General features: G+C 25.7%; 4 protein-coding genes across 18 annotated transcripts in view; 3 read left to right on the plus strand and 1 right to left on the minus strand.

Moving 5' to 3' along the window:
* Positions 1-4,999, plus strand: part of LOC124952006 (dynamin) — a 20,530-nt gene extending 15,531 nt beyond the window's left edge. For 9 of the 13 annotated variants that reach the window (XM_047501230.1, XM_047501245.1, XM_047501235.1 and 6 more), the window contains one exon: positions 4,344-4,998. In XM_047501230.1, coding sequence (XP_047357186.1) covers positions 4,344-4,407 — 64 coding nt within the window. In that variant the 3' untranslated portion in view covers positions 4,408-4,998. Of the gene's footprint in view, positions 1-4,343 lie in introns of all 13 variants that reach the window. The other 4 variants (XM_047501231.1, XM_047501242.1, XM_047501243.1 and 1 more) reach the window with 1 other exon arrangement.
* Positions 5,000-5,243: 244 nt separating this feature from the next.
* LOC124952580 (1-acyl-sn-glycerol-3-phosphate acyltransferase beta-like) lies at positions 5,244-10,925 on the minus strand. Of its 2 annotated transcripts, none has more exons than XM_047502666.1 (6): positions 10,855-10,925; positions 8,093-8,278; positions 7,773-7,909; positions 7,472-7,653; positions 7,220-7,385; positions 5,244-7,001 (listed from the first exon to the last, which is right to left on the minus strand). In XM_047502666.1, exons 2-6 carry the CDS (start codon positions 8,275-8,277, stop codon positions 6,838-6,840), a joined length of 834 nt encoding a protein of 277 aa, XP_047358622.1. In that variant the 5' UTR covers position 8,278; positions 10,855-10,925; the 3' UTR covers positions 5,244-6,837. The 2 variants fall into 2 exon arrangements, with proteins under 2 accessions (XP_047358622.1, XP_047358621.1); XM_047502665.1 differs by lacking the exon at positions 10,855-10,925 and adding an exon at positions 9,914-10,077.
* On the plus strand, positions 10,527-15,863 carry LOC124952578 (NADPH:adrenodoxin oxidoreductase, mitochondrial). 2 transcript variants are annotated; one of them, XM_047502662.1, is made up of 5 exons: positions 10,527-10,861; positions 14,062-14,200; positions 14,269-14,487; positions 14,581-14,796; positions 14,881-15,863. In XM_047502662.1, the coding sequence occupies exons 2-5, from the start codon at positions 14,081-14,083 to the stop codon at positions 15,703-15,705; spliced, it is 1,380 nt and encodes a 459-aa protein (XP_047358618.1). In that variant the 5' UTR covers positions 10,527-10,861; positions 14,062-14,080; the 3' UTR covers positions 15,706-15,863. The 2 variants fall into 2 exon arrangements, with proteins under 2 accessions (XP_047358618.1, XP_047358619.1); XM_047502663.1 differs by lacking the exon at positions 10,527-10,861 and having other exon boundaries at positions 13,804-14,200; positions 14,258-14,487.
* LOC124952573 (cap-specific mRNA (nucleoside-2'-O-)-methyltransferase 2) lies at positions 10,855-13,677 on the plus strand. Its single transcript, XM_047502650.1, has 3 exons — positions 10,855-12,731; positions 12,836-13,385; positions 13,465-13,677. Exons 1-3 carry the CDS (start codon positions 11,325-11,327, stop codon positions 13,566-13,568), a joined length of 2,061 nt encoding a protein of 686 aa, XP_047358606.1. The 5' UTR covers positions 10,855-11,324; the 3' UTR covers positions 13,569-13,677.
* Positions 15,864-16,601: the final 738 nt, after the last annotated feature.

Here is a 16,601-nt window from a genome sequence, read left to right on the forward strand (position 1 = left end):
CGGAATTATATAAGCTTCTATGTATTAATGCTTCAAACTGCTCGTATATAAATGCTTCCTTACGAGCAATACACGAACACATACACACACAAAATATTAATACCTGGGTGAATATCGTATATATTAATCTTTAAGAGAGTCAAAGAAAAGAAAAAGAAGAACGTTAAAAAACAAAAATTGATATATTTGTTTTGAAAGAAACCACGACTAATATTATTATTATAATGCTCTTGTACAGTGTAACGTAATAACTGGTTTAATCATTCCAAGGATTAAAAAAACATCAGAGTGAATAGTTCGTGATCTAATTAAGATGAATAACTCTCGATTATTTATATGGTCATTTACTATTATTCTTATTATTATTATTATTATTATTATTATTATTATTATTATTATTATTATTATTATTATTATTATTGCTATCAATTTCGTTTTAAATATCTATTTTCTAAGTCATTTGCTCGCTTAAATCATATTTTAAGATTTCTTTATGATTTTAATTAAATAACAAGTTCCTTTTATGCTATTTGCCCTATTACGAGAGTATAACAGATTAAAAAGTAAAAAAGCGTCGAAATAAAGTTATCAGTCTTTTATTGACTATAGTATTTCGATTGGACATATCAAATATTAAACGTAACACGTGTTCATCATTAGTTCATCATTAGTTCATCATTAGTTAACATGTTGGATTTAGTTTATCTAAACGATAATTTATTATTATTACATATATATATGCTTGATGGAGTTCTCCGTTCCAGCGAAAATCTTTTTCTTCCATTAAGTTGAATTATCATACATAAGAGAATTTCTTGAAAAGTAGAAAAAGAATCCATTTTATATAGACATTTTTAGAATGTTATTTCGGTGAAACAATTAATTTATTTTTTAATCAACGAATTATAAGCTAATGCTTATTAATATAATTTTCAATAAATAGATTTATACAATAGTTACTTATATTTTAATTAAGTAAAAAAAAAAAAAAAGAAAAAAGAGAAAGAAAGAATTCTCACATCAATTTAAAGAATGTATTAAATTTCGTACGTATCGTCCAATTGCCAAAATTTTCTACATTTTACCTTTGGCCAAAAAGTTTATTATTATTATTATTATTATTATTATTATTATTATTATTATTATTAATGCATAAGTGAAACTAGTAATTAATTATTCAAAGTTATCTTATAGAACGTGAAAAAGGAAAGTTTTTAAAAAATATGAATCCAATACTTGTCTTCCTTAGAATATTATATATGTATATCTTATTTATAGTTTATATTATAAAACAAACAAACAAAAAAATCTCTATCTACAAGAGATATCTCGATTCGAGAAACGTCCTTCGAATATTCAATATTTACATTTAATCAATTCATTTAACATTGCAATTTAATAACCAAACCATTTTTTTAGAATACTAATACGAAGCTTGATTTATAATATTTCTTGTGCATTATACCAAATCGTGCCGAAATATATTGGCTTATAATTAGTAATCAAAAAAGGAAATGTTAATTAAACGTTACATCTTCGTGTTAGGACATTATTATTAATAAACAAATTAATAAAAAATCGTTAAGAAAGAGAAAAAGAGAGAGAGGGAGAAAGAGAAATTAATGCACGGATTAAAACATTTTGTAAGATCATTAGACGGATAACGCGATAGCAAAACATTTAGCCTCATTGCCTTGTAAGAAAAAATTAATCTACGAATGTTCTATATCACATTAATAGCTTAAATATTTTCAATTGAAATAAATAAAGAGTTCGTGAGAGAAAGTATCTCGAGGAACTTAAATATTATACCTTTGAGCTAATTAATCATATGTTATTTTTTATTAAGGACAGAAGAACAGTCTGTTCTAACAAGAGGGATAAATGAATTTTTACGACTTACTTATGTTATCCAAATATTATTCATACATTTTGATAATCTTACTTTTTCTACATATAATTTTATTTTTTTTATCGTATAGTTGCGATTTACAAATATTGTTTATGAATAAAGAAAAATTAATAATATTACGAATTAAGACATTCGTTGAAAAAAAAAAAAAAAAAAATATATATATATATATATATATATATATATTTAAAAAATATAAAAATAAAAGAAAAATTAGAAAGACCGCTGTCGTTGCAAAGACGCGAGGAATTCTTTGCTATACATCCTCTATTACATAGAAATGCTTAAATCCAAAAATGTGATAGGCACGATAATTAATGATACATTGAAATAGATCATTAATCACACATTATTTATCTACGCGTTATCTCGTACTTTAGAGAATGTAGACTAAGCGTGTGCAGTAATATTAGAAACAATATATTGAAATTGAGAAAAATTAAAATGGAAATAGGTCAATAAATCAATTGCATACGATTTGTATGATAATTATTATTATTGTTCTATTAACAAAACGACGAAGTAACCTTTAAAGGATATGGGAGAACAAAGAGGAAAAAAAACGACATTTGATTTGTTTTTCTTTCTTTTTTCTTTCTTTCTTTTTTTTTTTTTTTTTTTTTTTTTGGATTCTTATAAAATTTATAATTTACTTAAGTACATTTTCTTACAAAAGACAACAGAAAAAGATGGAACATTGCTCGCGAATAAATCATACCGAATGTTAAAAGGTTACTTTGTTAATATTTCTCAAAAAAAAAAAAAAAAAAAAAAATAAAAGAAAAACAAACGAAAAAAGGCATTATAAAAATACTCTACTGTAATGATGAATGTACGTATACGTGTTGTGACACACGCGATAAAAGAAAAACACATACACAATTTTTTTGAAATATAAATGTGTATATAGGAAATGATGTTATAAAAAAAAATATATATATATATATATGTATATATATATATATATATTGTAAAAATTAATAAGAATTAAGAAAGAAAAAAATAAGATTCTTATGCGAGCGTTGAGGCACGCATTTCTGCTGGGGAACTAAAAGAAAAAAAAACAAAAACTCATAAAATTAAAACTTCACTCGACATTAAGTATCATAATCAAATTATTTTAACATTAACTATATTATTTATTACCCCCTTATGCAGGGATGCGTATTCGCGTTCTGTGTGTATTTTTTCGTCATAAAACCTCATACTTAAAACTATCGAATATTTCTTTCCAAGCTTCCAGGATATAATGTTCGCGAAGTAATATTAACAATGAATGTAGTAACTTCGTCGATTTGAAAGGACTCTCTTATCAACATATTCATTAATCGATAATCATATTTTTATATTGATAACGATGTTATATTAACCAAAAAAGAAAAAAAAACGAAAGTCCTTTCAATAGCATTCGTCTTGCTTGTGTGTTTGTTTTTAAATATCGCATGGTTACGTTTTAAAAGTATTTAATTTTCCATTAATTTCATATATATCCTATTCAATATAGTCCTATTCAATTTCATATAGCTGTACCAAGTGCGCTATCTTTTCAAATCAATAATAATTCATGGCCTTATGTTAAATCATCTTTAGAACGCATTATCATTTATAATCTTTTATTTTATATATATTATATTATTATTATTATTATTATTATTATTATTATTATTATTATTATTATTATTATTATATATAATTATAATCTTTTATTCTTATATAATTTTTCTCTTTATTTTTTCATAGTACTAATGTATGTTGCTATCTCTGCTTTTACGATTATCTCAAAGCTTAATAATTTGATATATTCACTGAACAAAATCCGATAATTTCTATTCGTCCGTATGAAAAATATTTTGAATTATAGCTTTAATTGCAATGGCGGATTTAGCCTTCAAGGGACTCAAAAAATAAGAAATTTATAGGATCTCATTAAAATAAATAAATATTTATATATATATATTTATTTATTTATTTTTCGTTTCAACTATTAATGCAAATGATGAAATAAGAAATACACTGTCTAAATTCAATAATAATCATTAAAATATAGAAATAAACATTCTATATATATACTGGCTATCAGTTAATTAAAGTTAAATTTTAATTAATTAAAGTTAATTAAGTTAAATTTATTATATAATATAAATGTTTATATTATCGTCTGAAAACCCATGTTTTATGAGACTCAAGGCGATCGTCTGTGTATAAATCCGCCACTGATTAATTGTATCAAACCGGTCTTTTTGTTTCTTTTCTTTTCTTTATTTTTTTTTTTTTTTTTTATTCTTCTTTTTATAAATTGTTGATATCTTTTAACCCTTTACTATAAACTCTACCTCTTTATCTATCTTTTTTTTCTTTCTTTTCTCTCTCTCTATCATGCTTATAAATGATTAGAAAACGAATAAGTATTCATGATATATGTATGTTGTAGGCGTCCCGTACCTAATATTCCTCCCCGTATTCCTGATAGACCGTATTCCGGCCGACTAAACTGAGATAATGCAACATCAACAAAGGACATCGTTGTAATTGCGTTCAAGGAGAGAAGGACAAATCCTCTCCCATGGACCGCGAAACAAGAATGGATAGAACTGTGTTAGATGAGGAAATGTGGACGGGACAAATATGAAGAAGATACGATGAAACTAACACCTTCCAATGGATACGTGAACGAAATTATTATCAAGGTTATATAATATGTATTTACTATTCTCTCCTCCAGATCATCGAATTTTTGTAAACACAGGTTTCGTTATTGCGTATTTCCAAAGGATAGGAGAAAATGTCAGGAGTCGTTGGAGAACGATCAGTATTATTAATAGCGTTGAATAATCGAAGATAAATCGAACGTAACTCGTTTCTTTCTTTAATATCATGATATAATTCTAAATGACAATCATATGTACTTTCTTTTTCATTTCTATTTTGTTTGTTTGATTTTTTTTTTCTTTCTTCCTTTTTGTTTTTTTTTTCCCCTTACTATATTGGTATTATAAATAATATTGTATCTTATCTATAAGATCACAATAACGTGTTTCTTTATTCGCAGCAGATGTTTCTCTTTTCCCTGAGATATATATATATATATATATATATATATATATATATATATATATATATATGTATATAGGTCCAGAAAAATGTGTGGTTTTTTCTTTTTTCTTCTTTTTTTTTTTCCTTCTTTCTCTTCCTATATACAGAAAAAAAGAGGAGTACTATATGCAGAGAGACAGAGACAGAAACAGAGAGAGAGAGAGAGAGAGAGAGAGAGAGAGAGAGAGAGAGAGAGAGAGAGAGAAATAGAGATAGAGAATGGAGTAACTCGATTATACCTCGATTACCTCGATATTAGAATCGTGTTTTTAGGAAGATTTTCTTCCTTTGGTGCTATGAAGAATAATAAATAGAGAAGAAAAGTGAGCACCAGCAGCATTCCAAAACACATTTATTGTCGAAATAGAACTTCAACCATGAAAATACTACTCTCTTTCCGTTTTTTCCATCCCGTACTAATTTATTTAATTTGAAACTTCATATCGATGCCATTTTAGTAATTCTTTTAAGTTTCGATTAAGATAAAATAATTTAGATAATTTGTATAGAAACAACGAATTTAGAACAAATTCAACGGCGGTGTGATACATAATAGATTAATTTTAGATATACTTGAACTTTAGTCTTATTAATTTTTTTTTTTTTTTTTTTTTTACAGTACGCACAACGTTGACAGTTTGTATGTATTTTTTATTTGTTATTGTTATATCTTGATATTAATTCGTGGCGGCTGTTGTATCTGTATGTGTGTTTTTTTTTTTTTTTGTATTGGAGGGGACGAGTGTTTGTACGTATGTTGCACGTGCATATATATATATATATATATATATATATATATATATATATATATATATATAGCACATATATAAGGACAAGTAAAAACGCCAAATAAATTGTCGTGCGTTACCGAATAAGATTCATTAAATAAGTAAAAAAGCGTCAAAATGGTATGATTGTGTACATAGTCAATTGAATTAATAGTATTACATGTACGTACGTATGTACGTAACACCTGCTAAGGAAAAAATGTTGTATTATGAAATTTTGGAAAGCTGGTCCATTAGGAATATGCGACACTGACTGACGACAATTGTATAATATACGAAATAAATGATATTTAATACGGACGTATAAAATAGCCGTTTTTTTTTTTTAATTTTTGTCTACTTTAAACATCATTGATATTTCAAGACTTACTCGATATACCTTCTAATATTAAATATTCTTCAAACGAATAATAGAATCTTTTATAAATATCAAAATTCATATTCAAGGCATATTATTAACGCTCTCACTACTTTAACCGATAGATTGTAATAATAACACCATAATATGATAAGTCTATTTAAAGAAGACGGATCGATAGATAAATTCCCCCTTTAATGTGCTAACCGTTTTTAAGCGTATAACTTTACATATGAAATTCAAAATTAAATTATTTCATATTTCTTAACCAATGAGAAAATTATTAAGATAAGCAACATTTCGATCTTTGCAAACAGAAAAGCTTGAACATCTTTTGCAAATTTTTTTCATTCAACAATTTTATAAATTTGCCAATAGATATAGAAATTAATATCGTAATTACCTCTAATACACGTTTCCTATAGTATAGAAATTTTTTTTTTTCTAAATAAAGAATTTATTAACAATTAATTTGTATAACAGAAAAAATAAAGGAACAAACGGTCTCTTGTGCAGGTACATTGTTCGATAGTAGATTTTTTCATAATTAATTCTATTATTTCTTTTACGCTATTAGAAGAGATTATTAACATAAGAATTAATATACCGAGGAACCTTTAGATGTGTTCCCGTTATGCAATCAATTGCATATGTACATATAACGTATAGAAAATTAGAAATAGATGTTAATCATTTTTTAAACTTTCCATGTGTTTTGTAAGAGTTTCTTGTGATGTTTGTACAAATACCGTATTCATAGCTTCGTACGATTTATCCATCAACTCCTGCATATTGTCTTTGGTCAAGCCTTTCGTAGGAATTGGAGGTAAAATTGTAATATAGCTAGTACCTGGTATAAAAATATAAAAAAAACGAGATACATTAAATTATTAAATCGTATGATTAAAAATAATAGAAACAAATGAATGATATTCGATACAACATGAAATATTGAGAGAGAGAAAGAGAGAGAGAGAGAGAGAGAGAGAGAGAGAGAGAGAGAGAGAGAGAGAGAGAGAGAGAGAGAGAGAGAGAGAGAGAGAGAGAATAAAAGAAAGATCACCGTACCAGAACCAAATCTCTTTGATTTACTATTTAAGAAGAAATATTTCGATACGATAACCGGTAGAATCGGCACTTGCGATGTTATAGCTAAATGGAAAGCTCCTTTTTTGAAAGGTAACAATGTATTATCGCTATGTCGTTTTCCTTCTGGGAAAAATAAAACTTTCATCTAAAAATAAATATTAACAAATATATCAAGTCGATATATAGATTATTAAGAATAAATATAAGAATATATCGTAAAGAAAAAATTACTTTAGATTCTCGTATATATTCACACGTTGAATTTACAACCTTACGAGATTCTTCAACATTTCCTCTATCGATAAAAATTGTACCCCATAGCCAAGCAGCAAGACCGAATGGTCCAAAATATAAAATCTCTTTCTTAGATATAACGGTGCATCTCTCCATAACTAACCACAATTGTGCCAATACTAGTGAACAATTGTAATACATTTAATAATGAGAATAATTAATACGATTTTGAGAAAAGATTTTTTTTTTTTTTTTTTTTTTTTTTTTTTTTTTTTTTTTTTTTTTTTTAATATCTTACCTCCCAAATCCAACATACTCTGATGATTTATCAAAACAATACAACCAGAATCATGAATAATATTTTCTTTTCCACGTACCTCGAACTTAATTCCTAATACTTTATTAGTTGATTTACTCAAAAGCCAAGCAGGTACTCTAAAAAAAATATATATATATATTTTTATATATTATATATTTATATTTATATATATATATATATATATATATATATATATACATAAAGGCCTTTTTCGAAGTATCGTTCTTTCGTTTTTTTTTTTTTTTTTACAAATATAAACTAATATATATATTTATATCGATCTTATTTTTATTACTTACAACGCATTCTTCCAAGATCCGATATTGAAGAACATAAATGGTAAACAAATGATTGTAAAGAATAGAGATTCTAATCCAAAAATTAAAAATTTCGCTCTGTATCTAAAGCTCTCATTTAGGGTACATATCATTACCAATAGTAGAACAAGAGCTACTCCAATGCTAGTACAAGAAACACCTAACATCCTGAAAAGGAGACATTGATGATAAAGAGAGAGAGAGAGAGAGAGAAAAAGAAAAACAAGAAAATAATTCATTAATTAAAATGATTTATGCATTTAAACATAAACACAATATATTATATACGATATAATTTTTAACTGATATTTTGTTAATTGAAAAATTAATTAAACCACAAGGATTTCTTTTCTCATTCTTTTTGTTTTATTACACAAAGTAAAAACTCATGATGAAACGATAAATTTTTAAATTCGATATAAGCAAGTTAGCGGGTTGTCACAATGACATACAAAAGTATACTTCCGCTTATATGACTCTTTTTTTATTTTATAATTAATTTATTAAGTATATAATTTTAGTTAGTATTATATGGAACGCACCGAAAGAAGCTGTTTTGATATTCAAATTATGTTTTGAAGTCGACATTCAACATCGAATTAATTTCTTGTTCTTTTTTGTTTTTTAGTTTTTATTTATATGTAAATCATGTAAAAAGCTATATCTTTTTTTTCTCTTTTTTTTTTTTTTTTTTTTTTTTTTTGGAAAAAAAATTATTCAAAGAGGATTATATAAATAATTTACAAATATCTACTTGAATACTGTTGACTCTTGACATTGCTTTGAATACATTAATAATTTATCACATCATACTTACTAAATTCAGATATTATAAAAAAGAAAATTACATTAAATTTCCATTATATCAAGTCTCTAATTTTGGATTCTTTAATACAATATATAATTATTAATTAAGTATATAACAAATAAAAAAAATTATTTACTTATAAATAGTACTTTCTCAAAAAAAAATCACGACATAATTTTCATTAAACAATATTGAAAAATATTGACACGTAAGTTCAATTTTATCGATCTAATTTTATATTATTATAATCTATTAAGAATTCTCAAGTCTTATAAACGTAATATAATTTTAAATGCAGAAGTTTTTCTTTTAATATTTAATATTTTCGTGGAAGTATTCTCCTTGCTCGTTACTTTATTGTTATCGAAAATAATAATAAAATAAAAAGAAAACGTGAGTGCTTATCTTGGCAAAATTGTTTTCGAGAATATTCAGGTTTTTCTTTTTTCGGTTTTTTATTCCTTTTACTTTCAAAAAAAGAAAAAAAAATAAAGAAAAATATCGTGGACAATGATAAAAACAATAGTAACGGCAAAAAGAATGTTGTTAATAAATTATCCCCTCTTTCGTGCGACACAATTTGAATTTTTGCGATCAAGACAATTTGAAATTTACGCGATAAAGAGATAACGTTGTTATGCATTTCGTAAATAAATCTATTATAAAATATATTATCTTCCTATTTTTGTTTTACAACTTTTTATTTATAATTTATTGTACATCATTATATTCGCGATCATTCTGAAAAAAAGAAAAGAAAAAAATATATATATAAACGTATAAACGTGTTTCATTTTAATGGATCATTTGAGAGAATACGATAATCGATTGTTCTCAAATATAATGTATTTTAGAGGAAAAAAAAATAGATTCATTTTTATATCAATTGTTGAACAATGTACTTTTGATACTTCGCGCAATATTGATAAAAAAAAAAACGTAGTATCCCTTTCGTCCCTATCTATAACTATCAAAAAATAACACGATGTACTCACATGTCAAAGATCTTTGATGGTTTATAAAAATTATAATAAATCTTTGATATTTTAATTAAAACGATCGATAAAATTTAAATATAAACAAATTAACTTTTAACGAACAACGAACAATAGCTTAAGTCTCACTGAAGGTACAGAACACGTGCAGATCTTTTATATCGAACGTTCGCCGTACGTAGTTTTGTTCTTTTCCCCTCTCTCTGTCTCTGTCTCTGTCTCTCTCTCTCTCTCTCTCTCTCTCTCTCTTCCCCACTCTGTCGCTCTTTCATCCCTCTTTCTCTTCCCCCCTCTCTCTTCTCCTCTCTCTCTCCATCTATTTTTCTCTCGTTCATATCTCATATGCAACAAATGTTTTTGAAACAACGATCGAAAAGATATTGGCGGTTACATTAAAAACTTTATTTCTTTTTTTTAAACATTAAAAATAATAATGAAACGATTTATATATATCAATGATTATGAAATCAAATCTAAATATATGCATGAAAATTATACTCGGAATTTTCAATGATAATAATTAAATAACATGAAATTTATCTTTGTTTGTATTTTCCAATTTGTATGACGTTGTAATGAATTTTTTGTTTTGTTTTTTTTTTTTTTTTTTTTTTTTTTTATTGATAACATTAAATTTGTCAATAAAAATCTACGCCCAGTCGTAAACTTGCTATATTAATATTCGAACTTTTTTCCACTTTGTTTATTAAAAATCCTTATAAATTAAATAACAAAAAATTTTATTTAATAATAAAAAAATATAATAGCTATAGTAATTTCAAATTGTGAAATTTTTTACTATAGAAAAAAAAATTAGTAAAATATATAAGGATCGATTTACATAACCCAATCATCTTGTCAAAGAGATAATTGTACCTATGTACTATTATTTTACACAAATGAGATTGTATTAAAGGAATTTTTATTCATTGATGACGTACCAAACAGGTGAGAATCAATGTTATGAAAATAGATGAATAAAAAAGACATTTGCCGAGGCAACACAATATACTCTAACCTCACTATGCGATTATGACGGAGGCATTTCGCTCGTAAAGTAATTACAAATTTGCATACGACCAATATTTAAACGTGCCATTTAAACAGTGTCTATTTTTGTATATTTATAAATAAAAGAATCGGATAGGCCGATTTATATGTTTTGTTGATATAAGCAAAATTGAATAATCTGTGCTTGATCTTTTATATAGTAAAGCTTATTATGCTGCTATAAAATAGTATTTCTTATAACAAATGTTATATAATCCTATATAAAATACTTAAAAATATTTATTATTTGTTAAAATAATAATAAATGAATATTTTATTTATTCATGTTTTATCTCTATATCATAGAGACAGAATACATAAAAATTATTGATAAAAAATAAGAAACAAGGAATCAAATACAATGATGTATGAACAAACTTCTTTAATTGATAAAAATGTTCCTTGTATTACTAATTTGTTTAGTAAAACTTTTCCTATAGCGATAGAAGAAAATTATTCTTTACCTAGGCCAGATTGTATGTTTAAAGAAAGTCCGTGGTATGTTAAAGAATTACAGATCTTGAAAGATCAGTTAAATGAAGTGAAAAATCGTTTAAATAGTTTTAATTTGGGTGAGTGGCATGCACATACAAGTAATAGAAATAAAGCAGGACAAGTACAATACCGTGTACGAAGAGATATCAAACCAGAATTAGTGACACAAGCGTGGTGTAAATTTTATGAAATATTAAGTTTTTTTGATGTTGTGCCACAAAATGAAATTATAAAAAATAATAATAGTTTTACTTCTGTACACTTATGTGAAGCTCCTGGAGCTTTCATAACATCGTTAAACCATTGGTTAAAAACGAATACTAGATTTAATTGGAACTGGATAGCTACGTCACTAAATCCATATTATGAAGGAAATTCTTTGTCTAAAATGATTAATGATGACCGTTTCATTATACATACATTGAATCATTGGTGTTTTGGCAAAGACAACACTGGAAATCTTATGGATCTGAAGAATTTAAATAAACTTGTAAAAATGGCAAAAGTAAATAATAATATATTATTGATTACTGCTGATGGAAGTATAGATTGTATGGATGTTCCAGGTGAACAAGAAACAGTTGTATCTCACTTACATTATTGTGAAACAGTTGCTGCATTACACTTACTAAATGAAGGAGGAAGCTTTGTAATAAAAATATTCACTACTTTTGAGCACAGTTCCATATGTCTACTTTATTTATTATCTTGTTGTTTTTATAAAGTATTTATAACAAAACCAGCTACTAGTAAAGAAGGAAATTCAGAAACTTATGTTGTGTGCATGAATTTTAAAGGATCAGGATATATCGCACCTTATTTACGAACATTACAGAAATACTATGAATCTGGTCCTAGTGCAGCAATATTTTGCAGGAAAGATATTCATCCTGATTTTATAACAAAAATAATAAACTGCAGTCAGTTTTTCAAAGAGATACAAACATCTGTTATAATGAATAATGTAATATCTTTTACATCTAATGAAGAAGTTGATGATAAAATCATAGATGAAATAAAGATTATACAAAAACTTGTTGCTGAAAAATATTTGAAAGATTGCAACTTGAAGCCACTACCACCTGGGTGTGAAATAGTGGAGAAAGATGAATCAAGAAATACAGTTTTTATAAAAGTAGGTAGGAAACAATTATGTGAATCATATAATAAGCGTCGTGAGAAAGCAAACAAATCACCAGTGCAACGTTTAATAGAATATTGGGACGTAACAAAAGAAATCTTCAATGAAATATCAATGAGTAAATCATACAATGTAAGTTAATATTGATAATTTCTAATTGTATATTAATATATTTGTGTAAATGAATCAAACCCCTTCTAATTATCAGAAAAATTCTATATTTCTTTATTTTGTAGTTTCAGTTTTCTGATGAACACATAATTTTAGAGTATTGCACAGGAAAACCATTCTACAAATTATTTAATTCAAGATTTTGTGATTCAAAAATTCTAAATATACAAATTGATTTAGAAAATATTTTGGATAAAATGCATTTGAAAAAGTTTTTCCCTTCTAATGAAGATACACACAATTTATTACAAGAATTACATACAACTTCGAATTACAAAATATTGTGTTTTCAATACACAGATATTTATTGTAATTCTAAAATTATTTCAAGACTTTGTCAACTATTACAAATGCTTGTATATGAAGACAATCTTGTATTGATTGGTTATTCTTTATTAACGCGTTTAAACGTTAGTCTTCTTTATCTTTTGAATTGCACATTTTATTCAGTAGAATTACAACGTCATGATAAAGTAGGATGTTTAATAATCTTGAAAAACTATAAAAATGATGCGAACATACTTAAAATTTGGAAGAAAATTAATATTACCGAAAATGCATTACGGGCAGAAGGAAAAACTATTTTGTCTTTAATTCCTGTATCATGTTTATGTGGTAAGATATATTATTATAATGAATGTATTGTGTGTTTTCAAAAAAATAGATTAGACAATATATCTTTTTCTTTGTTTAGATTGGGCTGCATATCCTAAAATTGTGGAGTGCAATCACTGGATTATTAAGACATATCTTAATTATCTTATAAATAATGCAATGGAAAAGATTAATAAATGTTAGATAAATTTTTATAAAAAAAAAAAACACTTATATTATAAATATAATAATGTGTACTTATTAAAAATGTATATTTTTATTTTATTATGTATAAAGACTATTTAGAACCTATCATCTTGTTTTATATAAATGCTTTTATAAAAAAAATATATGTTAAACAGTATTAATAAAAGTATTAATATGACATTAACAATATAATTGTTTGATTTAATTATAAACATCAATAAAATAAAATATATACAATATATGAAAGTATTCATGTTTAATGTATTAAGCATTGACCTACATTTCTACACTTGGAAAGGTGGACATTTAGAACAAACTTGAGAAACATGAAAAAGAACAGTTTTTTATCATAAGAAGGAAAACATAAGATATAAGTTTAAAATAGTTTTAATATATATATAGTAGTGTAAGCCTCGGCAGTCTTTTAATTTAATGTAAGAACTAGTGATATACATTAATATTCATTATTGTCTATTTATATATTTTTTAGATACGAATTAATAATCATAATGAAGTGTCACGCGATATTTAATAATATACGTACATTTTCTACTGAAAATATTATACCAAAAGTATGCATTGTTGGTGCAGGACCAGCAGGTTTTTATGCTGCTCAACAATTACTGAAGGTAAAAATAGATAACCATACATTGTTAAAACATAGACTAGATTTATAATATCTAAAGTTTTATTTTAGACATCAAAAGATATTAGAGTTGATATATTAGAAAAATTACCAGTCCCATTTGGTTTAGTGCGTTTTGGTGTAGCGCCAGATCATCCAGAAGTGAAAAATGTTATTAATACATTTCATAAAACTGCTATGAATCCACGCGTTCAATTTATTGGTAATGTTAATGTTGGAAGAGATATTACAGTTAATCAATTACAAGAAATATATCATGCCGTGCTACTTGTAAGTAATACGGCTAGTTTATATATATATTGTTGTACAATATTTTTTATTAATATTTCTATGTAGTTGGTATTATTGTATTTGATACTATAGACTTATGGAGCAGAAGAGGATAAATTACTTAATATTCCTGGAGAGGATTTAAGTAATGTAATATCAGGACGGCGATTTGTTGGATGGTATAATGGTGTGCCAAAAGATAAAAATTTAAATATAAATTTAGATGTAGAAGAAGCTATTATATTGGGTCAAGGTAATGTGGCAATAGATATTGCAAGAATTCTTTTGACTTCTATTGATCATCTTAAGGTATAGACTTTTTTATAAACTATATATATATGTGTGTTCAACAAATTATTTTATATCATTTCTTATCTTATGATTTCTTTAAAGTGTACAGATATAACGACACATGCACTGGAACATCTTTCAACAAGTAAAGTGCGTAAAGTTCGATTAATAGGAAGAAGAGGTCCATTGCAAGCTGCATTTACAATTGCAGAATTACGAGAAATTTTAAAACTTGAAAATTGTAAAACATTTTGGCGAGCAGAAGATTTTAATGGCATAAATGAAATTGTTCCTATGTTAACAAGACCAAGAAAACGATTAACGGAACTTATGTTGAAATCCCTAAATGAACAATCTATGAATGGTACCACAGTTAAAAAAGAACTACATCCAATATTTCTGAGAAGTCCTATAGAATTTCTTGGTTTTAAAAATATTGAAAAGATAAAGTTTTCAGTTAATAAACTTGAAGGAGATAACATAAATTCACAAAAGGCAAGACCAACAGATGAAATGGAACAAATATCATGTGGTATTGCTTTTCGAAGCATTGGTTATAGATCTGTACAAATAGATAAATCAATACCATTTGATGATAAAAAAGGTTGCGTGAAAAGTGTTGGAAAAGTAAAAGAAAATCTTTATGCTGCTGGTTGGGTTGCTACTGGGCCTGTTGGAGTAATATTATCTACAATGACTAATGCATTTCAGATTGCTTCACTCATAAGTAAAGAACTTTCAATTAAAGAAAATAAGCCAGGTTCTGAAGGTCTTCATGAAGTTCTTAATTTAAAAAATATTCCTACGGTATCATATAGTGGCTGGGAGAAAATAGATCAAATAGAAAGACAAAGAGGTAAAGAAATGGGAAAGCCAAGAGAAAAAATAATTAATATATCAGAAATGTTGAATATCGCTTTGAATTAACATGATTATTTCTTATTAAAATATATCGAAAAATAAAAATGTACATCTAACTATATCTCTGCACTGTATATCTTTTTATTATAATTACACATATATTCTTATTATAAAAGAAATAAATATATAATATATTAAATATTTGATAAATAAATACCGTTATTAAGGCTGTTTACTATCCCTGACTTTATAATGGTTTACGCTATCAATAAAAAGCTAAGATCTAAATCGATTTTGATGAACAAGATCTCATTTTAAATACGAATGTTTAATCTAGGACATATATTTCTTGACTTTTTGAAAAAACTTTATTTTCTTTAAAAAAAATCGTGTTAAAAATAATATTTTTCGAGAATGGTTTAACATTACACGAATAAAAAACTTTTTCAAAAATTCGAAAAAAATATGTCCTAGACGAAACATTCGTTTTTAAAATGAGATCTTGTTCATTAAAATTCGTCAAAAATTACGCCTGTTCACATTGTTAGCGTAAATACTGTTTTCGACGTTTTTAGCGTAAAAAAAGTTTTGTACTGTGGCATCTCTCGAAATTTGCAATACAAGGGAAGAAGTTCGTACACCCACTACTGATTTCTATATCACGAAGATTAATATAAGATTAAATGTCACAAGAATTGTTACGTCCGAGAAACTTAAAATAATTTTAATATAAGATTCCAATATTTAAAAAATTTTTATCTCGAGTTGTTTGATCTTGTGCAATATAAACATATTCTGTTTTTTAATTAACTTCTTTTCTTTTCTTTCTCCGGCTTCTTTTTTTATTTCATATTTCTTCTCTTTTTCTTCTTCATCTTCTCTTCTTTTTTTCCAGGGATCATCGAGGAATCATCGAGTGATAAATTTATCTTTGATTTTTTATGTAAAAATACGGGATGAAT

The sequence above is a fragment of the Vespa velutina genome, chromosome 10 (assembly GCF_912470025.1).
Source record: "Vespa velutina chromosome 10, iVesVel2.1, whole genome shotgun sequence".
NCBI lineage: Eukaryota > Metazoa > Arthropoda > Insecta > Hymenoptera > Vespidae > Vespa > Vespa velutina.